The 26,140-nt window shown below is 44.1% G+C and overlaps 1 protein-coding gene across 2 annotated transcripts in view; it reads right to left on the bottom strand.

The window, feature by feature from the left end:
• The window catches only part of LOC138827293 (sushi domain-containing protein 4), a 118,144-nt gene extending 92,414 nt beyond the window's left edge, over nt 1-25,730 (bottom strand). Inside the window, exons 1-2 of one of the 2 annotated variants that reach the window (XM_070022798.1) lie at nt 25,641-25,730; nt 24,843-25,025 (exon numbers count right to left, since the gene is read on the bottom strand). In XM_070022798.1, coding sequence (XP_069878899.1) covers nt 24,843-24,990 — 148 coding nt within the window. In that variant the 5' untranslated portion in view covers nt 24,991-25,025; nt 25,641-25,730. The remainder of the gene's footprint in view (nt 1-24,842; nt 25,026-25,640) is intronic. The other variant, XM_070022797.1, reaches the window with a different exon arrangement.
• Between the last annotated feature and the right edge of the window lie 410 nt (nt 25,731-26,140).

A 26,140-nucleotide genomic window follows, 5' to 3' on the forward strand; every position in this document is an offset into this window, starting at 1 on the left:
AATGTCACATAACCACTAACCCTACAGGGCAATCTGCATTCCAGCCCCATGGCCACGTTCGAGGTGCTTGAACATCCATGCTATCTCCCCATGTTCAATGTGCTTGAACATCCCATGCTATCTCCTGACACAGGATATTTGCACAGGCAGTTCCCTCCACCAGGAACACCTTCTCCCTTGATCTTCCCTAGTTTAAGTCCATCAATTCTGGGAAAAACCAGTTCCTGGGGAAAGTCTTTGAAGACTCCCTGAACTCAATCACGTGTACTACTCTTTTATAAGCACTTCAACACCAAGCTGAGTTCAGTGCTATACTGAGGATGCTTGATTCTTTTTTTCCCATAACACTGCCCAACATGTGCTTAAGAGACACTGTGTTTCAAACCATCTAAAATTCTCACTTTATCACTTCAATTAAGCACATCAACTTACACTTCGCTTTCTGGGTACCGTTTGCTTCATGAAAGGGAGATCTTCACAGAATTGAGAGCAGGGAAACATAGCAAATAACACAACAATTTACATTCAACTCGCCATCCCCAGGGACTGGGCCACATAATGCATACATGAATTTCAAACTTTTGTTTTTAAATCTTCTTTTGCTTTAAAAATAAATTGTTACAGTTTGACCATACTTGGTCAAAATTGCACACAACGAATCACACATAAGGCAGGAGTTCTGCATGTACAGCACAATGGTTAAGTTATAGGACAGACACAAAATGGAATGTTTTTTGTATAGCAAGATAAAATGATGTAATAAGCCAGGCATCTATGGCCCGCATCTGTAATCCTTGCTACTCAGGAAGCTGAGATCTGAAAATCAAGGCTGAAAGCCATCCTGAATAGAAAAATCACCGAGTCTCATCTCCAATTAACCAGCAAAGAGTCAGGGATAGAAGTGCGGTTTAAGTGATAAAGTTCCAGTCTTGAGCAAAAATGTCAAGTGAGAACAAGAGGCCTTGAGTTCAAGTTCCAATTCAGATGTGCACCTGTGCAGAAGTGAGCACGCATGTGCTCTCTCTCTCTCTCTCTCTCTCTCTCTCTCTCTCTCTCTCTCTCTCTCTCTCTCTCTCTCTCTCACACACACACACACACACACACACACACACACACTTTTTTTTTTTTTGCCAGTCCTGGGGCTTGGACTCAGGGCTTGGGCACTGTCCCTGAACTTCTTTTTGCTCAAGGCTAGCACTCTACCACTTGAGCCACAGTGCCACTTCTGGCTTTTTTTTTTTTTTTGGTCTGGTCGTGGGGCCTGAACTCTGGGCCTGGGCACTGTCCCTCAGCTCTTCAGCTCAAGGCTAGCGCTCTACCACTTGAGCCACAGTGCCACTTCTGGCTTTTTTCTTTTTGCTTATGTGGTGCTGAGGAATCGAACCCAGGGCCTCATGCATGCAAGGCAAGCATTTTACCACTGAGCCACCTTCCCAGCCCCACTTCTGGCTTTTTTCTGTTTATGTGATACTGACGAATAGAACCCAGGACCTCATGCATACTAGGCAAGCACTCTACCCCTAAGTTACATTCCCAGCCCCCATATACACACAGAATTTTTAAAAAATGATGTTACATAAGATAAATTATTAAAGGATTACAAAAGGCAGCATGACATGTTGTTAAATAACAAAAGGCTAAAAATTAATATATATGTATACTTGTAAAAGAAAATATATAATAGAAAGGAGAAAGACATAATTTTAACAGGATTAGGAGAAGTATTTTCTTTTAAAAATTTTTATTGTTATAAATAACAATAAATAACCCTCTCTGTACAACAGAGAGGGTTACAGTTACATATGTTTGCTTAATTTTGGTTAGCTATATATTCCCATCTATCTGTGTGTGTGTGTGTGTGAGAGAGAGAGAGAGAGAAGAGAGAGAGAGAGAGAGAGAGAGAGAGAGAGAGAGAGAGAGAGAGAGAGAGAGAGATTTCTTCTCTCAGCATGGAGTCTTACACACTGCCGCAGTTCCATCCCACATATTCTCCCTGATTCTCTTCTTAGCCCTTTGGCTTTATTTGCCCCAACAGAAAGAAAGGGAACACAGGCCAGCAGCAAACCAACAGCTAACTCTCTGTTTAGTCATCTCTAAGCCCTGTGTCACTCATCTACAGAAAATACAAACTAAGCACATAGATTTCCACAGGTCAGACTCCCTAAAACAAATGAAGATGCAATGTGGATTATGATTGTCTAGACCTCTAACTCTACCTAGCCTCAAGGACTGTCTTCCAAGTACACATCTGCAGACAACTGGGCCACTTAACAAAACAAAGGAAGACCTTTGTAACTTTTACTACTGGACAGCAGAGATCATTCTTACCGTGTTTTAAAGTGATGGGTACGTTATGTGTGCACAGTCCTCTTAAATGGTTGATGAGCAGAGAGAGGGAGGTAAAAGAGAGAACAGAGCTTCAGCTAGGTGCTGGTGGCTCATGTTTGCAATCCTAGCCACTGAGGAGGCTGAGATCTGAGGATCAAAATTGGAAGTCAGCCTGAGCGGATGAATCCACGTGACTTATCTCCAATTAACCAGCAAAAGGCTTGAAGTAGAGCTGTGTGGCCCAGGTGGCAGAGCATCAGCTGTGAGTGGAAAAGTCTCTGAGCTCACATCCCAGTAGCAGCTGCCAACACACACACACACACACACACACACACACACACACACACACACACACACACACACACACACACACACACACACACACACACACACACACACACACACACACACACACACACACAGAAGGAGGTGTTCATAATTCCCTGGAAATAAGAAACCTCCTTCTCAACAAATTGATGTGGCAAGCACTTAGGTACCCTATCACCGGGCACGATGAATGTGTAAGGATGAGCCGTCATTGTACTTCTCCGGAGGCTTCCTTCTTGGCCTGCTCATTTGTAGCTAAGGGAAGAGCAAGTCTGCATTTAATACAATGACAGAACTGCTTGAGAATGGTTCATCCCTGAGAAAGGCTGAGCTTTGAAGGGCTGCCAAGGACGGCGTTCAGTGTGGGCTCAGCAATTTCAATCTGACCTGAGTGTGACTCACACTTCAGCCCCGGGAAGATGCACGCCCACTTCCCACCCTCTTTGGAGCCTGTGGCCCTCCCATCATCTGGGTGACCCTTCCCACTGGGGCTGGACCTTCTCCCTTCTCCCTAAGACAAAGCTGATGGTTTTGCCATCGCTGTGGCCCCCACGCTTGCAGAGAGGACAGACAGACTGCCTCCCTGCATCCTTCTGGACAATTTCTTGCAGTTGGGAACATTCTGTGCTCTTTTCAATGTTCAAGGCTAGGAGTTTGGAAGTTCAGAGATAAACAGATTCTGAGGAACTAACCATGATTTCCTCTGTTGCCTCTCCCTTCTCATTTATAGCTTCTAATCTTCTCTTTTTCCCTCTACAATTTATTTCTCTTAGTTAAGGAAACTGCAAAGTTAATATGAGTAATTGGTTATTAAATCTACACAACACAACTTTCGCAACCTACTGTAAGAAAAACATAATTGGATGTTGCAGTCATGCCAGGGGGGCTAACTTGTATGGAAGCAGTGCTCACAAACAGTAATGAAAATGCATCCCCAAAGGTGCCAAGGAGCTCCTAGCAAAAAGCTGCTTTCTAGTCCTTGGTTTCCTCCAGCTCTGCATAGTTCCACACAGTGGCCAGATGTCCTTAAAGTCCTCTTGTCTCTGGCTTAGAGCACACGGTGGTATCCTAACTTCCCACCCATCTCTCTGAACATTCCTTTTGTCTCCTGCAAGAAAACCAAGGAAATTCTGTGCTTACTAAGAGATAGAACTTCATAGCTGAGCATGGTGGTACATATACTCCTATAATCCCAGAAGTTGGAAGGCACAAGCAGGAAGATCACAAGTTCAAGCCCAGCCTGGGCTACATAGTGAGTTTCAGATATATAGAATTCTAGGTCAGCCATGGATACAAATCAAGACCTTTCCTCAAGAGGAGCAAGGGGAGGAGAGTGGGGTAGGATTCAAACTCAGGCTCCTGGCTTTCCTGTAGGCTTCCAGGATATCACACAGGCCCCCTTCCATAGTCTTCTCTCTAAACCACTGAACACTGATCCTGAAGATTGCTTTCCCTGATACGACGCCTAAGTCTGTATTTATAACCCCTATTTGGCCCTTTCCACTCTTCATTTTCAATTGACTGTTGGGTAATTCCATCTCCAAGTCAAAATTTAAACACCCAAGAACTAAATTCACTTTTTTGAAGTGACTGACCCCACTCATCTGGGCTGCCTGTAGGAGATACCTCTGACTGACTTCTCACTTGGTTTCCCTCCTACCCTCTTTCATCATCCTTTGCAATGTGTACCCCCACCTTTCTCTGCTGTAGACCCCTCAGCACCTATCTCCTGGAACAGCTCCTCCTGTTTCATCCCCCCATCTCCCCTCCAGCCTGCTCTGCCCACCACAGCAAGACAAACTGATCACCCCACATGGGGCTGCTCCCCTCCACCTCTGGGCATTTTGTCTGGGCAACTGTTTGCTGTATGGACTATTAGAAGGGGGTTAGAGCATCCTTAGCCTCTACCCTCTGAACATTAGTAGCATACTGTCTCCCATCCCACCTCCTCACTCCAGTTTCTACCAAAGATGTCTCCAAATGTTCTCTTTGAGAGCCATTTCTCTAAAGCAAGACTCAACCACACCCTCCATTGAGGGTGGCCTCATTGGTGGTGGCCTCCTGATGCATTTGTTCAAGATGTAGGAAATGAGTCTTCCTACTTATGATTTCCTTTCTCTTAAGTTTTCATCTTCACCAGCTTTGGGCTCGGGTTCAGATAGGGAAACCCAAGATCTATACAGAAAAAGGCAGTTATACTGGCTGGCAAAGCCATCTCTGCTGGAACACTGAGTCTCCCGTGGCTATGTGCGCCTGGAGTTGGTAAGGCAAGGAGCCATGAATACCCTGGCACCCCAGAGCCACCACCTTCTAAGGCCAGGACTTTGTATTTGTCCTTTAACCTATCCCTGCCCCATTCCCTCTAAAAACAAGAATTAAAACTACCTGATTCTCAAGGCTGTGGTGAGGTTATATGAGTTAATGTGCATACAGCATCTGGAGAATGTCTGGCCTGAAACAAGTAAAGGATAAGCATTATGATAAATAATAAACAAGCATTATCTCTAATTACCCATATTGTGATCTTTCCAGCTGTACCAGCTGAATGTCCCTCACATATGCTCTTAGTTCAGGTGCTGGGTTAGTCAGCTTTCTGTGACTGTGATAAAAACACCTGAGACAAGCAACTGTAAAAGGAGGTAAAGTTTATTTTGGCAAATGGATTCAGGGGCTTCAGTCTATCATCAATTGTCCTATTGGTTTCTGGGCTTGTAATGAGGCAGCACACCAGGAGCATGTGGTGGAGCAAAACTATTCATGTCATGGCAGCCAGGAAGCAAACAGAAAAGGCCAATGTCTCACACATCCCTTTTAAAGACACACCCCCAATGATGTAACATCCTTTCACTAGGACCCTTCTCCTTAAAGGCTTTACCACTCCATAACATCACAGACTAGCAACCATGACCTTAACACATGGGCATCTTGGAGATCATTTACCTAAACCACAGCAAGTCCAAAGTAAGTCCTTCTTTGACCATAAGTGGTATATTATGCTTGTCTTAGCAATGCTCTTCATTCTTTCTTCTAAAAACCCTTAGTCTATATTCTCTGTGGTTGAAATTCTGTGTGTCTTTCAAGGCCTAACTCAAAAGTCATGTCTATCACAAATCCTCACTTCTTCCAACAGTTAGAAGTCATCTTTCCCACTCCTGAAGCTCACAATACTGGAACTATGTACCCAGCATCTTCTCTCACAATTAAGACTGATAGAATTATTTCCTGGCTGAATAGAATACCTCAGACCTATCTGCATTCTTTACAGAGGCTGGTTTGCAACCCTTCACACAGCAAACACTCAGTAACTCTAACTTAAATCCGCACATGAAATAACTAAGGCACTATTTCATTAACACTGTGATTTCTTTTTTCTTATTTCAATTTCTGTTGGAATGAGTTCATAGTCTTGCTAACATAAAACTATCCTTTATTCTCCATGGGTGGAGGTGGAGTCAGGTGTGTCTCTCTGTGTGTGGTGGGGGGTAGGGGGTGTTTCAACACTATCTTCTCACCCAGATACCAAAATCTCCAATGCTCAAGTACTTAAACAAAATGACATAGTATTTGTAAGGTTACTGAGAACATTTGATACAATGTAAGTGCTATGTAACTAGTTCTTATACTGTATTGTTTATAGAATAATGCCAAGAAAAAATATTTTCAAATAGTTTTAATCCACAGTTGATTGAACCTGTGGTTATGGGACCCACAGAAACAGACGGCCAATCGTACTAGCAACAGAAACATTTTCAAACTTACAACTTTCAAAGTGCTTGGTTACAAGATATTAGGCATGACAAGTATCATTTCCCCACTTAAAAAAAATGTTCAATCCAGGTGCCAGAGGCTCATGCCTGTAATGCTAGCTACTCAGGAGGCTGAGATCTGAAGATCACAGTTCAAAGCCGGACCAGGCAGGAAAGTCCATGAGACTCTTATCTACAATTAACCACCAGAAAACTAGAAGTGGCACTGTGGTTCAAAGTGCTGTAGAGCACTAGCTTTGAGTGAAAAAGTTCAGGGACAGCACTCAGGACCTGAGTTCAAGCACCACGATCAACAGAAAACATTTTCCATGTTGAATTAATATTCTGCCATAAATTATAATCGCTTCCTGTTAGTTTTGCATATGGATTGGCTTTGATGATTTCACTAAGGCCTGGTGAATACTCAGTTTCTGCCTATGACTGTGAAATTCTGAGCATATAGGTGTCTTCCCCTTAGTATGTTCTTGCGTTTCCTTGGCAGCAAGTCCTGCTCAATGGAAACAACTCATACTAGGAAGTGTTTATAAAACACTCATCAGAGTTCCCCAGAAAAGGCCCCAAGAGTTTGAGTCTCCATACCTTGGAGCTAAGGCCTGGATCCAGGGAGACACAAATTCCTTAAACAACAAAGCACTTCAAGAAACATTTCCAGAATCTACTTGAGTGGTCTGGACCACGATATACAAGAATGGAAATGTTCAGAAGCCTGCTAGTCTAGCCAATGACCTTTGGACATAACAAATTCAAAGGCATGGATCACCCTCCCCCGCCCCCCGAAAAAGAACAAGTAAGTGGCCTATGAAGAGGCATGAGGACCATCAACAGTGTGCAAGAAAATGCTGCAACTCCTTGCCATCCAATCAACAAGCAGCTTCTCCCTGGTTGGTTCCTATAAATGCCCTTGTAGTTAACCAATCAGGGGAGGCAGATTTGAGCTCTTTTGCAAATGATCAAGGCCATAGTTTAGCCTTCTATATGCAACAAGCAGCACTACTCAGAACACCCAGTGTTCTGATGGAAGCAGAGCCTTCAGCAAAGTTCTAGATGATGTAGAGAGGACCTCTCCCATCAGCCTTGGGCTTATCAAAATGCTTGGGCACACCTAATTCCTCTCTGCCAAGACTAAGGGGAACTAGAGAGCAGCTACCAAGGGAGACTATGACTGACACATAAACGAGGGACAGAGGACCAAACAGAGACAGATTTACCAGAGAGGTAGAGTGTGAAGGGCAACCTTAAATTGAAATTCTGCACACACACAAAAAAAGTGTAAGGCTTCTCTGAGCATCTCCTACAACTAATGGACAAGAAGCCAGAAGAAGGGCACTGTGTTGGAAGAAAATTAACAGAAGTTCTTGGCAGCTCATAGGCATATGATATACATTACCCATTCATGAAGAGTTTAAATAAAGTCGTAAAGAATAAGATCCATACATGGCAAGGAGATGGCTAGAATTCACAGAGCTCGTGTTCTGGGCTAGGCCTAGGCATAAATGTTTTTTCTTGCATTATCTCATTTAATCCACAGGATTTCAGAGGTAAGTCCTGTTATAATCCATAGTTTTGAGAAAGAAGGTACCCCTGTTTATAGCAAAGATGCCAGCTCCTTCCCCTGTTTTCACCACTATGAAGATGACTTCAGACCATTCCTGCTCTACAACTTCAAACTGAAGTCCAGATCTACACTAGGAAGACGTATTTATTACGTTTCTAATATTCATTACGGAACAGAAAAATAATTTCTTTCACATGCAACTAAACTGTCCGTTTATAACAGTGGAAACTGCATAATCACAGTTGTAAAGCCTGTAATGTCTCAATATGTCACCGCGGCATGCTGAATGACAGAGATAACCTAGACAAAAGCATCGCTTTTGCCTGTTTATTGGGATATTTCTCATTCTGTCTACATTTTCAGGGGGAAAATATAAAGATGACTATTTTCCCTTCATAATTTCCCATAAACTCCGGCTGCCGGCTTCTGCCTATCATTCATTCCAGACTCTCATCCTCACTCCCACAGTGCCTTGCATATAACAGAGGTTCCAGACACACCTGCAGATGCTCCACCTATTCTGTACCTACCTATTCCTTGAATATTTACACAGAAACTGCTGCAGGGTGGAGGGGTTTTAGATTGCAGTGTTTGCGACTGTCAGGGTGATTGGAGAGCTAAAGGAAAGATGCAGCTCTGATGGTTCTGGTGGCCAACACAGTCCGCTTTTCCTCTCCAACCCTTTTTCCCCAGTACACCATGAACCAAAGCCCAAAGGTGACTCAGGTCAAAACCTCCAAAGGAAGGTAATCACAAGCAGAAAAACCAAAGAAATCACTTCCCAATATCTCAGAAACTATTTTCTTTCCTGGATGATCTCTCTAGTAGCTTAGCCGCAACCTCATTCAAAGCAGTCCATTCTAAACTTGTCATTCCTTTTTTCAGCCCTTTGTGGGTTAATGAACCTAGGTAAAAGTCGGTTGGAAACTAGATACCCTTTTTAGGTATTCATTTATGGCTATGGGTGGGGCTGGAGATGGTTTAAGGAGGTATGGCAGCTGGTCCATGTCACAAGGCTAAGAACGTCTAGGATGCACTTGTCAGCAAGGGGTGGACATTGACCCAGCTGCTGCCCTGCCCATCAGGCTGCAAAAACCTTCATTAAATACATGGGCTGGAGTTCTTCACAAACCCTTAGGTGCCTTCGATTGCCCCACAGCCCAATCCAAACATATAATGCATTCTGATATTCCCATTTATTTAAAGCATCACAAGAAGAAGGAAAGAGCAAAGGAACTATGTTGACTTGGAGAGAAAAGAAAATGCCCCATAAAAGACAAACTTAAAATGTTAAATAAAAGATAAAAAGTTTCCAGTACAACCTGAGACAGCCACCTATTACCACAGCTATTAACCAATCACTTCTCCACAGGCTAAGTTCTCATCATAATTCAATATTTACCTGACCTATACCAGAAGTAGCCCCACTGCATGGCCTGAGGAGCCATTTACAATTGATTTTTAGTGGCCAGCAGCTGTAATCAAATAATGTGAGTGTCTAGCAGTAGGTTGATTAGGTTAGAGCAAACATTGTAGCCCTGTAATTTGGGAAACTCTGCAATGTGAGCTTCTGCCTCAGTGCCGACCAACACAGCAAAGCTTATGACACATTTGGCGAATGACTCAGTGACATAAATTAATAGGTAAATGAATGGTGTGTACTACCAGCACATATAAACACAAGCAGCTTCATGAGATCACACTGATGCTCATATTGCTCCTCCTTCTCCTTCTTCACCAATTACTATGCTTCCTTCTGGAGTACTTTCTTCCTGGAAGCCTTCTCAGATTTCCCCTGACTGAGACAAGAACTCTGCATTCTCATAGCAGATTAACATGCATCTTCCTTTAGTATCTGTTGAGAACTGAAATGCAACCTCCTTTTACCCCTTATCTGTATGTTGAAGTCTTGGCTCCAATGTGACTCTATGTAGAAAAAGGGCCAACAGGAAGTAATAAAGGTTAAATTAAGTTTGGGCCCTAATCTGATAGGACTAGTGACTCTTATTGGACGATACACCAGAGATGATCTCTCCTGCCTGCCTCCTCTCACCCAACGCCCACCCCAAGAAAAAGGCCATGTAAGAACACAGAGAGAAGACAACTTCCTGCAAGCCAGGAAGAGAATCCTCACAAGAACCTATCTCTACCAACATCTTGATCATGGACTTTCAGCCTCCAGAATCATAACAGTTGTCTGATGTTTAAGCTGCCCAGTCCATAGTATTTTGTTATTTAGACTGGAGCCCCTAGAGGGACAATGTTTATATTATTCATATTCCTAATTCTAGTACCAAATGCAGTCTTTGCACATAGTAAATAGCCAATGAATGCTTGTTAAGTGTAGGAACAAATGAAGGTAAGAAGCTGAAAAATAAAAACACCTCACTTTCCCATCCTTATGGACACAAAGCCATGTTTAAAACATGCTCAAAAGTCTATAACCATCATGTTGCCACTCACAAGGGAGGGTCAAGGTTCAAGTCAGACATCAACAACGGGGACTTTGAACCTGGTTCTGGAGTCCTTTCAATCTGAACAAGCTACGGCACCTTGACTAGGTCTACACATGTGTGCAATGCTTTGAGAGGAAAAAGGAGGGAAAGCCTAGTGATCACCCTCCAGGAACTGCATGTCACTTTGGGGAGTTCTCAGACCCCCCCAGAACATTACAATCATGGAGCTCTGGAAACAGAGAGATTTGGGGGAACTAGGGAAGCCAAAGGCTCTCTGAAATACTACAGAAGAGAGATGGAAGTATATGCAGGAGAGGGGAAGGATCCTGAAGGTAGAAAGTGAATGCTCCTGGAGGAAAGGGACAGAGGCAATGAGTGAGTTCAGCAGAGCTACTTTGACTTAGGTCATGCACCATCCTTAAAGCATATCCTTTCTTTTACAATTCTTGCACGAGTATATGGCCATCCTGCTTTCCAAGTTAAGGAGAGCACGTGCACCTCAATCCCACAATGGTTCCAAAAAAAAAAATCATTTCCATGTAAATTCAGGGTCCCAGAAGAAACGGGCCTGGTACACTCGTTTGCATTTCCATTCAAGGTAGCTTATGCCATATTACCGAGAACATGACCCAGTTTAGTAACATCAACACAGCAGGAGTTAAAGAAAATGCCAAGTATTAGAAGCCCAAGGCATGTAGGAGGTGAAAGGGACACAAGCCAAACAGCACCACGAAGACAGGGACCAGTAGCAGACTCTGCTTTTGATTAGAGCCCCTGGTAACTACATTGCATGGAGGGAACTGGGAAAGAACAATTTTTAACAGCAGCAGCAACAACAGAGTAGCAGAATTCTGCCCCTGTGTGCAGCTGCAGTTCCCCACCAAGCATGCAGAGGTAACTTCTTCAGAGATGGGGCCCTTTCAGACACCCTGGGTTTCATTTTGGGAGCTCCTGCATAACTAGGTCTTCCTTCATCTCTAGATGACAAAGGGCAAAAGCTCTTTGGGCTCATTTCCATGTAAATGAAAGAGACAGCGGCAGATTTTCAGCAAAGCCACTCTTAAGGGGATAGATAAATGCCTTGCTACCTCATAAAACCATGTAAGACCCTCCGCTAGTAATTCAAAGCCAACTGATCTGGTTGCATTTGAAGGAACCTTTCCCAAAATAAGACCCTAGCATTGCAGGGGCCTATACATGGCAAAGGTCTGATGGCTAAGCCAAGGCTGCAGTGAGATGCCCCCGGAAAAGGCAGCTTTCCTAAAGGGCTCTAATATGGGAGCACAGAGAATTTCCTGTCCTTCCTGCAAAGCACTAAGAATCCCCACAAATGACCAGAAGCAACATCCTACTTAGGAAGCTATAAAGAAGCTTCCCAAAAGTCACAGACGGCAAGTGTGCAGCTGGAGGTGAGAGAGAGCTTTCCACAGAGATAAGCACTTAGAGATCTCCTAGATCTCAAGGCAAACTCTTGATTCATCCCTTGGTCCTCCCTCAGCCCACAGAGGCTGAGCCTTCATGTTCATGGGCATCCAGCACCAGACACACCACGCTGGAGAAGGGAGAGCAGAATGAGGGACATGAGAGCAGCTTCCTCCCGCGCAGAACCTTTGAAGCACTTATAATGAATTACTCGCCTGCTTCACATGTCTAATTTCTTTTTTTTTCCCTTGAGGCTTCTGTGAGCATACAAAAAGAGCCCACTGGGCTTGGGCCAACAGCCATAGAGAAGATCCTCTCAACAGAACAAGGACCTTCTCCATCTCCAGATGTGACTATTCGCCGAAGGCGCCAGCAGCACAGACTAGCATAACCCATGTTGCAGCAAAATCAGCTCCTCCAGCCGCCAGACATCATGTCCTCATAAAATGAGCTTTCACGGGGTCAGAACCCCCATGTGGGCACAAATTTACACACTGTGTAGAGCAGCCCTCGCCCTCTTTTTGGACTTAGGGAGGTGAAAGGCAAAAATGGCCCTCGGCAGAGTAGAGCGATGCCGCCCCTCCAGACAGGCAGTAATCACTCAGATGCATGTTTATCAAATGCCTTCTGACACGGCCTCCTGTACAATGGTGCATCCCGTGCCCCCATGAGCTGGAGGAACTGGCCTTATTGCCCCTGAATTACAGAGGAAGAAACCAAAGCATGGAGAGGTCAGGTGACTCACTTCGGAGGTGGCAAAGCAGGTCATAGGGGGCGGGGTGACAGGGGGAATCTCTCTGACAACTGTACCTTTAAAGATGAAGTGACAGCCTGGGAAGGCTGAATCTTTGAAGGACATGAGAACAGGGCTGCTGAAGGATCTATACAAGAAGGAATTGTGTCAAGAGCGCTAAGCACCTAAACAAGTTCAGTGCTCCAGAGAGACAGATGACAGGGAGATGAAGCCCTACCACCCGTACTGCAGTTAGGACACAGGACAAGAGACACCTTGTAATCCTGGTAAACCCCAGTTCTTCTCTTAGCTTTGTCCTCCCACCAAAGACTAGGACATATTCCAACTCTTCTCCATTGATCCACTTCCCTACATACAGCTCTTCTCCCTTCTAACCCTGTTGACTTTCTTGCCCAGTTGGTATAAGAATCCAGAATTGGGATCATGTAAACATTATCCTAATAATAACATAAAGTAAGCCTCCCAGCCCCCAAATAGGAAGAGCAATCAGGAGGCCAGCATTAAGTTATGGACAAAAATTGCGGGGGCGGGGGGACCAGTAGCTCATACCTGTAATACTAACTATTCAGGATGCTGAGATCTGAGGGTCTCAGTTTGAAGACAGCCCTGAGAGGAAAGTTCCATGAGCCTGTTATCTCCAATTAACCACCAGAATGCTAGAAGCGGAGCTGTGGCTCAAGCGATAGAGCTCTAACCTAGAGTTTTAAAAAAAGCTAAGGAACAGGCCCTGGATTCAAGTGTCACAGGATGGAATGCCACTGCTGATTAGCAGCACATCTCTTCAGCCTCTATCTTTTTTGGGTCTGGTCGTGGGGCCTGAACTCTGGGCCTGGGCGCTGTCCCTCAGCTCTTTAGCTCAAGGCTAGCACTCTACCACTTGAGCCACAGTGCCACTTCTGGCTTTTTTTAAAATTTTTTTCTGCTTATGTGCTGCTGAGGAATCGAACCCAGGGCCTCATGCATGCAAGGCAAGCACTCTACCACTGAGCCACCTTCCCAGCCCTCCTCAGCCTCTATCTTGACACTAAATGCACATATCTCCTGGGGTCCATCCTCAACCTCCCCTCTGTGCTCATTTCATACTCCCTTCCTGGGAAAGCCCAGCCCCGCCAATGGCTCTCACAATCCTCTCAATGTAGAGGACACACACATCTTCATCTCTACCCTTGATCTCTCTCCTGAGAACCAAACGGAATTTTCAACTACTGGGTGGACAGATGGCATCCAAATAGATGTCCTGCAGGCAACAACACAGCCTCCTCATCCAGAATGAAATCATTAGCTTCTCCTCCAAACAACACTGCCAGGCTCCGTGACTGGCTCTTCCTCTTCAGCCATCCCTACATCTAGCCAGCTGCTGATGCTGTTAATTCTCCCACTTTGCATCTTTTACCTCCATTTATTCCTTTCTAGTTAAAGCCCTTGTCATGTCCCTCCTGGATCTACGCCATTGTTTCCCAACTGGGCCCCCAGACACTATCAATTTTTGCCAGGCAGAGCTTTGTTTCCCCTTGTATCTTCCACCTCGTCTCGGATAGATACACAATAAATATTTAATAAGCAAAGGTCTCTCAACTTCTTCAGCTCCCACACCACTAAAAAAATAACTTTTAAAACAAAAAGACCTGATCTTGTCATGACCCTGAAAGATATATTTTGCAGGTTCTCCTTTACTAGGGGTATAGGGAATGTTCAAGTTCCTAAGCATTGTAGTTAGCGGGGCATGTGAGTTCAGCCTGCCCACCCACAACTCTTCTCTTGTCTTTTCCCCATTTTCCCCTTTTCTAAGGTTGCCTGCCCTGAACTATTCCTTATTTTCAGTACATACTCTTTCTCATTCTGAGTCTCTGTTCACGCTATCTTTTCTCTTGGAAAAAAAACTTACCTCCCAACACCTCTGCCTGGAAAATTATTTTATCGATCAAGACTTGGCTCAAATATCTTTAGAAAGCTTTTCCCCTACTCCTTTCCCCTCCCCAGAGTCTCCAAGATAAATCTCCACTATAGAAGCTACTGTACCATATCATGACAATTAGCTCTATGGGACTGTGGGGGTCGAGGCTCAGTGACTACCCAGTGAATGAATGCCTATGACACATGTTTCTCTTGGCCTGTGCCTCTGTGTATTGTTATGTATGTTTTATGCTATATCCCCTCAGGACAAAGGAAGCTCTTGAGGAGGTAAACCTGGAATAGTGAATGTAGTAAGCATTGTCAGTTTTTTCCTGAATGAAACTGATCCCTCAGATAGTTGTGGTTCTTTGCTCTATTTGACTTTCTGGGTTTGACTTCCATAACAACAAGGGGAAGTAACAGATTATTTTCCTTTCAGGTAGATGGATAATTTCACTTTCACAGTTAGTGAAACTGAGGCAACACTTTTTACCATCCCTCTGCCTTTGTAACTTTAGCAAGGAACCCTGAGTATTTTCTTTAAGGTTCTAGGCCTCTCTAGGTCTTTGTTGCAAGAACTGAAAATATGCATACAATAATTATTTAAAGTAAATAATTGGTGGCTTGCACCTGTACATCCTACCTGCTCAGGAGGCTGAGATGTGAAGATCGTGGTTCAAAGCCAGCCTGGGAAGGGAAAGACTGTGAGATTCTTAACTCCAATTAACCATCAAAAATCAAAATTCCAGAAGTAGAACTGTGACTCAAGTGTAAAGCACAATCCTTGAGGGGAGAAAAAAGTAAATGGAAGCAAGGACCTGATGGCTCATATCTATAATCATAGTTACTCAGGAAGATAAGGTCTAGGATCACAGTTCAAAGCCAGCCACACAGCAAAATCTCTGAAACTCTTACCTCCAACTAACCATGGTCCAGAGCCAGTGTTAAGTGAGAAAGTGAAGGGACACTTCCCAGGCCCTGAGTTCATGCTCCAGTACTGGCGTGTGCAAGCACACGGGCATGCACACACACACACACACACAAGCACACACACACACACGCACACACACACACAGTAAACAAACATCTCCCATTGAAAGACGAAAGGGAACAATCTGGACTATTTGCAACCTAAAAGGAAAAAATCTGGGGGTGCTTTTTAAAGACCCCTTAGCAATTCAAAACACTACTGTTCTAACTCAGATGAACTGCAAGTTTCTAAAATATTATTTCTCCATTGTATTTAAGTATGAGTTAAATACAGAGGAAGTCCCTGTATTTAGTTTATGCTACCCAAAACCTAATCTAAATCTACAGGTGTGTCTCCCTCCTCAACTCCCCCTCAAAAAAAAAAAAAATCCTTGTTAATTTGGGATTGATTCTAATGTTGAGATTCAGACTTAAGTAAATAGAATCCAACTAAAAGGCCAAAAGAGAACCTCCTATAAGATTAATCCTCAAAGCCTATCAAATTTCTCCCAAACAAGTAGCTCTTGTTTGTCTAATGGAGAAAAATCAGAATCTTCTAAGTGTCTAAAGTCCAAAGAATTCTTCTCCATGCTGAAAATGTGAATCTGAAGGCCTACACCAGTAACAGTGTTTTGTGAACACCTAAATACCCAAAGTAAGAAAAGATTTTCTTTCCTTAAAAGACCCTTCCTCTTACTGGCTCACTCAATTCAACCACATATATCTTTTATAAATGAAACCAGATCCAAGAAATAAGGTATTTTTGTATTTTGTTGCTCTCAAAAAGAAAAAAAAAACAACACATAGAGTGTCTAAGTGACCTTCCCTGTACAGCTCTTCTTCCACACTAGAAACTCCAGGAGATAAAAGGTACCAATTCCTAATAGAAACAGAAGAGATAGCCAGAAGGAGCCTTCATATCCAGGCAGCCTCGCTCTAATTCATCTTCTCTTGAAAAGCTCAATGTATTGGAATAATGATGATCACTGATCAAGTGTACTTGGCTCTGCAATTCCTTTCACTTCTACAAACCAAACTCCATTACTAGAGACTGGGCACAGACCCACAGATAGGGTCACATAGGTTCTATTCTAGTGTCCCTGACCTGCAGGGCATGGGTGTGCTTGTCGTTTACAGAGGAATAGAGAGAGACTCGCTCACTGTGGTGCTCCAAGCTTAATGCTATTTCCAAATCATGTCAAGGATTGTTTTTGTCTGACTTTTCTGATGTTCCCTGTTTACCTTGTTTAAGATTGATAAAGCAATTATGATATTCCCAATTAAGAAGCTATTTTAAAATGCACTTTAATTTCAGTTTGTGAACAACTCATTTAATTATTTCTGTTTGTTCTTCTTCTAGAGTAGACAATTTCTTTTCTCAGACTCACACAGCCATCTTTTTCTACAAAGAAGAAATTTTGAGCCAAATTCTTTCCTAATGTACAACATCATGTAATCCAATATGCCTTCCCAGATAGCAGAATGAGACTCACATTTCTTGACCTATAACATCGTGTGTGTGAGTGTGGGTGTGTGCATGCACACGCACACACACATACAACACATGAGAGAGAGAGGAGAGAGAGAGAAAGAGAGATAGTACTAGGGCTTGAATCAGGACCTCATGCTCTTGCTTGGCATAGTCACTCAGTTGAGCCACATTTACATTTGCAGCTTTTTGGTGGTTAATTGGAGATAAGTCTCTCAAACTTTTCTGCCAAGGCTGTCTTCAAACTAAGATCCTCAGATCTCAACCTCCTGAGTAGCTAGGATTATAGGTATGAGCCCTCAGTGCCTGGCTCAAACTATCATATCTTATTCCTACTTCAAAGTTAATCTTTTGGGAGGAATTTATACTCAGGCTTATGGGTCTCAGATATCATTTTTCCCTTACTTTTTTGTATATACTAACTAGATTATCATTGACACTATATTGAAAAAAATAGCCTTAAGCCCTAGTCAATAGGCCTGGCTCCTAATCTAGGTTTGTCTAACCAATTATGAAACCTAGAAGAGCAACGTCAATGTCAATGCCTCTTGAAATGTAGAAAATAAACAAGAGGAAGATAGTTAAAATCTTCTGCTTTACATGGTTCAGAAACTCCTGACAAGCTATAATACCCTGAGCATATATTAGCTAAGGTGTCATTTAGTGCTTGGACAAATTACATGAAAAATAGCCAGTCCAAGGAAAGCTGTCCCATTGAGAGCAACAAACTGTTCAAAGAATCACAGATGTGGAGGGTGGGGAAGAGGGTCACTAGAAGGGGACCACAGAGATCAGCCTTCCATTCATTCATGCTTGTTCTATCTAAGCAGGTAAGCATCCTAGATGTCCCTTCTTACCACCCTCCTCAAACAGCCCACAAGGACAGGCTCACAGGTTTCTGAGTCCTTCCTTTCTCCAATCATGAGCCCAAGGTTCAGGCACTCTGACCTTTGCTTTGTCCTGGAATTTTGTTGGTGATTTGCTGGTTTGTTTTCTGCTTTTTTATGTTTTTTATAATAACACCAAAGAATTCTCTTAAATCAGGGTTGGGAAGGCCAACTTTCGAAAGATAGGTTTGAGTCAAGTATGATGAATGGGAGAAAAATGTGTTTAGGATCTTGGATTGCCATGCCCTTGCACACTAAAAAAAAACTCTAACGAACAGGACAGCGTGAGTCAGATGACAGTGCAAAAATGGCCTTGGGTTCATCTTCTACAAAGTAAACATTAAATAATAACATCTGCCCTGCACAGTCACTGTGAGAAATTAAACAAGCTAACAAATCTAAGTATGAAAGCAGTATAAGCACTCTGTAAATGTTTGCAATTAGAATCAGTAATGATTCAGAAACTTCTATCAATCACTCAGATATTGGACACTTTAAAACTTCATCCTGGGGCTGGGAATGTGGTTTAATGGTAGACTGCTTGCTTAGTATGCACGATGCCCTGGGTTCAATTCTTCAGTACCACATAAATAGAAAAAGCTAAAAGTGGCACTAAGGCTCAATTGGTAGAGTGGTAGCCTTGAGCAAAAAGAAGCTCAGGGACAGTGCCTAGGCCCTGAGTTCAAGCCCTAGGACTAGCAAAACCAACAAACCAAACCACATAACTTCATCCTATCTATTCCCAGTCCTTCACAGTTACCAACAGTTGCAGGCTTATTCTTGAGAATGAATAAATGGTGTATCCAATGGACGAGAACATTAGCACTTCTTTAAAATTTGACTGTGTATATAAATAAATTAGAAAGTCTATTTGTTTTGCCTATTTCTTTCAGAAGCAATGATCCCAATGACCTCTTTAGACATATGTCTAAATGTGTGGTCATCTCAATGACCAAACACCAAATGAGCTTCAAAATAAGGCAAGGATAAACAGCAGAAGCAATCTGAAATCCCACTTTCCTCATTTGTATCAGTAAGTACCATTAGTTTTTAATGGAATTAAAAACCTATACTCCCTAAAATTTGTGCAATCCTTTTTTTATTGTGAAAATACCATACAGAGGGGTTACAATCACATGAGCAAGGTAATGAGTACATTTCCATTTCTTATCAAGCATTGTTGCCTCCTCCTTTGTTTCCCCTTCCCATCCCTTCCCATCCCCCCTTCCGCCAGCCAGTCCCCCCCACACCCCACATCTCCCCCATGCCAAAGTTGTAAAGTTCGTTTTTCGACAATACGTCTTGTGCATCTCATTGCTGCAATGGGTCTACCTGTATCCCTATTTAAACAATTTGTTTTTTCCCTTCCCCCCCACAAATTATACCAACATCAAATACAGTGAAAACAGGGGTTATACCGTGGGGGAGGGACATACAAAGCTGTAATCCTTTTGTGTTTACACTTTTAAGAAGAAACCAACCCTTACTTGGATGTTTCCTCAGGAGAAAAAACTGGATCCTCTTTAACACATACATGACTAAGGCATACAACAGAGACGAAAACTTAAGGCTAGGTAGAACAGAAAGACTTGTGGCTTGCCTTGGATTTTAGAGCCCACCAACTCTTAAAAGGTTCCTCTTATTGTTCCAAGATCCTCCTGAAACCAAGCAGAGCACCAAAACCCATGCACTGTGCTATATGTGTTTTCCTGGTTTTATGCCAAAATCCTAAGATTAATGCTCCAGCCCAAAGAGAAATTGCTATTCCTAAATTTACTGATAGCTGTGGAGTTTATCACAGATATGTCTCTATGATAGTTTGTTTTATAAATTAGGCACAATAAGAGATTAAAAACAATAAAATATACAATAGGCTGTTATGAAATTACAAGATACTGTAATGAAAATCATGTAAATGTCATCTCAAAACTCCTTGCTGTATTGTACATTGGTCAAAGGAACAAACCCGAGCAGGAGGGACTGATCAGGGTTCTTAAGAGTTCATTGTACACCTCAGAACAGCACACCATCTAAAGCTTAGGAATTACTTCTTTGTAGAATTTTCCGATCTCCTATTTTCCAACCACAATAACAGTGGATAACTGAAACTATGGTAAGTGCAACTGTGGAAAATGATAAGAAGGAACTATTGTAAACTTTGAAACCAAAGAATATAAGTGATATGAGTCAAGTTAGTGAAACTGAGTCACAGAGAAGTACTACAGACTGCCTAAGCTTTATAGCCAATCAATGGCAAAGGCTGAACTTGAACTCTTATCAGTCCTATTGGGAATGCAAAGCTCTTGTTCTGTACCAGAACTTTCCACAAAGAGCAGGTCTCCTTGGCCTTTTGAGGGCTTTGGAGATAACGCCTCACCAAGCACAAATTGAGTAGGTGCTTTTCTTCACATTTCTAATCAATATTTCCTGGAGAGAGATCTTCACCTACACTCATCATTACTTAGGAATTAAAGAGCCACTGATTGTCTCTGACTTGCCTCTTCAGGCCTCTGAGATGAGAGACTCGTTACTTGTTATATGAAATCCTTCTGCCCCCAGAAGCTTTCAAATTTCACCCTGTGGATAAATCAAAAGAGTTTCCATTCTCCTTATGTTAAGGCAGGCTTTGCTGAAAAAAATGAGAACCCTCAAGAGTTGGGACCCTGTTTGCAGAATGAGTAATATGCAATCTGAAATTATGGATTTTACATGTAACCCTGTATGACATTAAGACTTTTTCTTTCTTTCTTTAAGATACTAGCATCTAACAAAGCAGCCCATCACTCCAAAAGAATCCATTCCTACCTACTGGCACACAGCTTGATGCTGCAGCTCCATGACCCAAAGGAGGCCTCAAAGGACTTGATTCAGCCACCTTCCAACTGTGACGGTGTGCAGAGACACAGACTAGACTGAGAGATTGACCAGAGCCAGACTTGCAAGCAGAGAAAGAAGCTATGTACAGTGCCTGGATATTAAGTTCCTGCTCTAAACTCTTCAGAAGATCTGACTGCATGCTGTGTGACATTCGGGGTCCTTATTGGAGCTTCTAGAATACTTACAATAAGACTCAGACCTATTTGTTCCTCTATCCTACTGGTTACCTCCAAGTACACTATACTCTAGAGCATTGGGACTATTTTCTGCTCCTTGAACAGTCCCATCACATAACCACCCTTACACCTTTGCACAAGGTATCTCTGCTTCTTAGGCGCTTCACCCATCCCCCCACCCCACTCCTTCTCTGGAGCCTTTCCTGATTTTCCTCCATCATCATAGACAATCAAACTGGATCTGGCCTCAACTATGTAATGAAAGTTTGAATTTCTGTAACTCAATAGTAGTGATTATTTTCTAAATGGTGTGGCAGTAATTCGGGGTCCTTTTGTTTTGCTTGCTTTCAATTAACATTAGCTACAGCACTAACTATGTGTTAGAGGCTATACTGGGTACCGGGACACAAAAATGAACATGTCGAGAAGCTCTTTTCCCCAGAGGGTTTGCAGTACTCAGAAGGCTGTACCCAAGAGCAATCAGTGTCCAGGTGAGGGGAGAATTGGATGACCAGGGAAACATGAAATATAGCAGGGCATCTGAGTTGGGAACGGGAAAGTGAAGGAAGATTCTACCAGGCAAAGAGAACATTACATACATACTACAGTCCTTGGATCAGGGTGGGGTACAGGCAATGCTTACTAAGTGAATAAAAGCAAAGGCCTCATGGATTAGAACATTGTCTTGGTCCCTTATTCCCTACTTCTAGCTGAATTTTTTACTGAATGCCTATGTGTTTTCCATCCCTCACACCAACCCCATCAGCTCAGCATCATCATCTTCATTTTACAGATGAAGAAACAGACTCTCAAGGCCAAAGACCCCAAAGGTATTAAAGTGGCAAAGCCCGCTGAGCTCATAATCATACAGGAATTCATCTTCAAAGAACAACCTGTAGAGCAAATTCCTGGCTCTCTTCCTCTGAGCCTGGGCTCAGAGAAAGGGCTAAGAGGGCTCTGGGAATCCCTCAAAACCTAGCAGGCTTCTGCAAAAGTAAAGGGGACAAAGAAAGAAGAGCAGCCCAAATCAGGCTCCATGTGGATTATGGGAACAGCAAGCTCTGTCCTGGTATAAATCTGGTATCAACACCAGATTTATTTATTAAAATGGAATTTTAATAGCCCCAGATGAGGACCCTTCTTCCTCATTTACAAAAGATAACCTGAAGAGAGTCACCCAAAAGGGACTTATGAAGGCTCTCCTAGGGCTCAATGAATTGAATTAGATCTCTGGCTTTCTAGAACAAAACGTTTTGGTTTTGATGAGAGCTCTTTCCCCGCTTTTCCTTTGTCTGATCATTTTCTCTATTTCTCTCTTTCTAGTCCAGGCTTTTTCTGTAATACTTGTGTTGGGCACAGCTTTTTTCCTCCTAGCTGAGACTATTATGTCTTTCTATTGTGGTGCTTCTTTCCCATTGAAAGCAATCAAAAATGAAAATCCACATTTCAGAACAGTGTCTATTAAAAATGCACCTTCTTGTACATTTGAAAAAAAAAAGAAAAGGCTGATTTTCAGCTCTATGTATCACCCACAGGTAGATGCTAGGTGAGACTTCTACTTCCTAGCAGACCATTTGCATTTGACAATTGAAAGTGATGCCAGAAAGTCTGCAGCCAGCAGCAACTTACTGTAAGGAATGCCTTAGTTTCAAGCACTGCTAATTGAAGTGTGATCTTCGCACCAGAAGCAAGTGCTTCACCTGGGAGCTTATTAGAAATGCAGACTCACGGGCTCCATTCCCAAACCAATTGGGTCAGACTCTGCCTTTTCACAAAGATGTCAGTAATTTAGATGCAAAGTAAAGTTTTAGGAGCACAGATGTAACTGGGGGAGAGGGGGGCTATGTATGTCTGTGTATGTCAGTACTAGGGTTTGAACTCAGGACCTTGTGCTTGCTAACCAGGTGCTCCTCCACTTGAGCCACACCACCAACTCAGCACAGATTAGAATTAAAATGCATTTACTTGTACTGTCATCCTGGACCCCCCCCCATGTGTGTTTCTTCTCAAAAAAGAAAAAAAGAAAGAAAATCTCTGTTTAGTGAATTCCACAGGATGTCTCCCATCACTCTCCATTGCTTGTTCACAGAGGAAATCTGAAATGGTAAATATTCTAGAAATCAGTGTCGGCCCAGAGAGTTCAAGGTGAAGCAAACAAAGCTGATGACTAGCCTTTCTGCTGTGTATAGATAGCTAAAAGGAAAACACTGGAAGTGAGGCAGCTCATTTTCCTACCCTCTTTTCTGAGACTCTGGATCATTTTGCTTGGCATATTTTCCTCAGGGAAGGGATGGAAAAAGACACAATGTATGGACTGCACAAAAGACAGGTGAGTCCAAGAGGACATACTGAGTATCAGGAAGCTTTGAAAGCACAAACAGACAGATACAAGATCATAGCCTTTAAATTCAGGCTTTGCTCAGATATCATACATCTAAGAACAGTCCAGACATATGTAGATGAACTCAGATTAACCCATCTGGCATCTACATGAGAGACAAGGACCAGGAATATGGAAAATCTTATGGATCTGATTGGAGGGAAAGGGAACAAGAACTAAAAGGTATGAGAAAAGGGGAGGAAGAGGCCTGCTGCTCACTGGTATAGTGCCCATGGATGCTCACTTGCTGGAGAAACTTAATACCGGAGGAGGCATAGAGTCTCTGATAGGCCACGTAGATGCTGGCCAGGCCTCACATATGACCTTGTTCTCTATAAAAAGATACCTGCCTCAGAGATATTCTTATTTAAAAAAATAAATAAAGCACCAGAAAGTTACTTTGCTAAGCAAACAAACAGAAAACCCTGTCTCCTCACCCAAAGCGAGTGTTTTCTCCCTATTTCTAACAGATTTGCACATCACAACCAACATTTTCATGCCCTAGGCATCTTTCAGATGTCTAAGCAGAATGCCTGAGTTATTGATTACTGTAGTTAAGGCCTAACTTGTTATTCTCTTCTCTCCACTTTTTCTAATCATTCACTCTTTTTTTTCTATCTTTGACTTCAGAATCTCCCAAACAGAGTATTTTCAAACACAAAAATGGTTTATTTATACCAAGCAATGTTTATTCTCAATGAATGATAGTTTGTATCCTAACAGTATTTCAGCTCTGGGAACACAATGTTGTCTCTTTTAACTCTTTAGTTCACATCAACAAGCTCTCAAAGACAATTTGGAATGGGCAGGAATTAAGGACAGCCTTGTCAAGAAGATGCTTCAGCTCTGACATTCAGACAGGAACTCCACTAGTCTTCACCATAACCAAAAGATAGCTCTCTCCTTCACAGTCAAGTATTATAGATTAGCCACCGACAGACTATCAATTCTATTTCAGCTAACTTCCCCTTTATAGAAAAGTACTTGATTTGATTCTCCCACCCCCACCCTCTGTAAGTCAGACCCCAGTGAGCTAAGACATCTTCCAGAAACGCACCTGAAGAAAACCTCTTCTCACCCCCAACAAGCACAGACATGAACACACAACCTCCAAGAAAGAGAAAGTTAACTTTAAAATGAACCCTTCTTCTCAGTCTGGCCATGCTTTGAAACCTTCACATTCATGGATAGTTCGCAAACTTTCTCTTTTTCTCTTGCCTCTCTCTTCCTCTCTTTCCCTTCTCTTCCCCCTTTCCCTCTCCTGATTGTCTGCCAACGTGAAGATGGCTTTATTTTGTCCTTCCTTCAGAGAAGGCAACCTGGGCTACTAATGGGGTGCCTGGGGCAAGGTAGATGTGTTAACCTGTGCAGGGTCCAGAGAAGAATTTTCTGGCAACTCCGGAGGTATTGAAGAAGGCTGGGACACTGTGACTCTCGGGTTCTCAGGCACCCCTATGCTCTGGACTTATAGTGGTGGGGGGACTGGTGTAGGGCCATCCTGGTAGCTGACTCCTCTCCCTGCTGGGCCATCCTGGGCCCTCCACCAAAGCGGGGTCACTCACCACCCGTGAGCTGTGCAGGGCCGAAGCACAGCGCGAGCTGAAACCACAGGATCACGGCCAAGAGTCTCTGGGGGGACTGAGGCTGCTGCTGCTGCTGCTGCTGTTCTAGAAATCCATCTCCATTGCTCGGGTTCATTCCATGATACATCTTTCATCCACAGAGGGCATCCAGCTTGCAAGAGTCTGCAACCAGGAGGAAACAGAACACGACATACCCGGTTACCCTGGGTATCAGGGGCCACGCTCCCTCTGCCCGGGGACCCCGTGCCACGACTTCGCGGACTCCATCCTGGTTCTCCACCCCACCCCGCCACCTCCCGCACGGGGCACACGGAGTACCCGCCACCGTGGGATGCTGCGCGTGCGGCAGAGGTGGAGGAGGGGAGAGAGGGCAGGGGTTAGCGCACATGGGCTCTGCGCCGGTCCCCGGGATTCGCCGGTAGTGACCACGATTGCAAAGTCTAAAAGCCTTCCAGCACCTCGGGGCTGGGAGAACACTTTTCCCTGGGCCTAGACATTTCACTCCTGAGGAATCTCTCTCGGTGTGGGCACCGTTCCCTCCAGCTACTTCTCTGGTTTCCCTGAGATCGGGAGGGTCTTATTGCCCCAGTCCCCAATGAAATTTCTCTGCGCTCGGAAATGATTTTTTTTTTAATTAAAAAAAATTGATCGCTGGGAGAGGGGGAGGGAGCAAAAGCAGGCGCCAACTCCCCCCCCCCGACCCCCGGCGCCCCTGCCCGGCCTGCGCGCACCTCCCCGGGGTGGAAAGCCCCTTTCTCCCCCCGCTCTCGATCTTACCTGTGGGTCTCATGCATGCAGCTCCCTTCCCTCCTCCGCCTCCTCCCCCCGCCGGGCTAACCCGCATCTGTGCGCGACCTCTGCCGCCGCCGCCGCCGCTGCGCGAGCCAGCGACCGAGCGAGCGAGCGAGCGACCGAGACAGAAGCCTCGGCGGCGGCCGCGGCGCCCGGCTCCAGCTGCCCCCGCCCGCCGCGCGCTCCCTCCCCAGGCTCCCTCGAGCGGGAGCAGGGGTGCAGGGAGCGGAGGGATGGAGGGGAGGGGGGAGGAGGGAGAGAGGACGGCGTCCCGGCCGCGCGCCCCCGGGGAGGCGCCCGCGCGCCCGCTACCTGGATTCTGGGGCGCGCGCGCGCGGCGGCGCGGAAAGGGGGAGGGAACAAACGAGGGAGCGCGCGGAGGCCGGCACGCGCCTCCACCGATCTTGCAGGAGCTGCGCCCGGGGAGGGCGAGGGGAGGAGGGGGGACGGATCGGTGAGGGCGGGGAGTGGGACGGGGGCCCGCC

Source organism: Dipodomys merriami, unplaced genomic scaffold (assembly GCF_024711535.1).
Source record: "Dipodomys merriami isolate MVZ:Mamm:240054 unplaced genomic scaffold, mDipMer1.0.p SCAF_153, whole genome shotgun sequence".
NCBI classification, from domain to species: Eukaryota; Metazoa; Chordata; class Mammalia; order Rodentia; family Heteromyidae; genus Dipodomys; species Dipodomys merriami.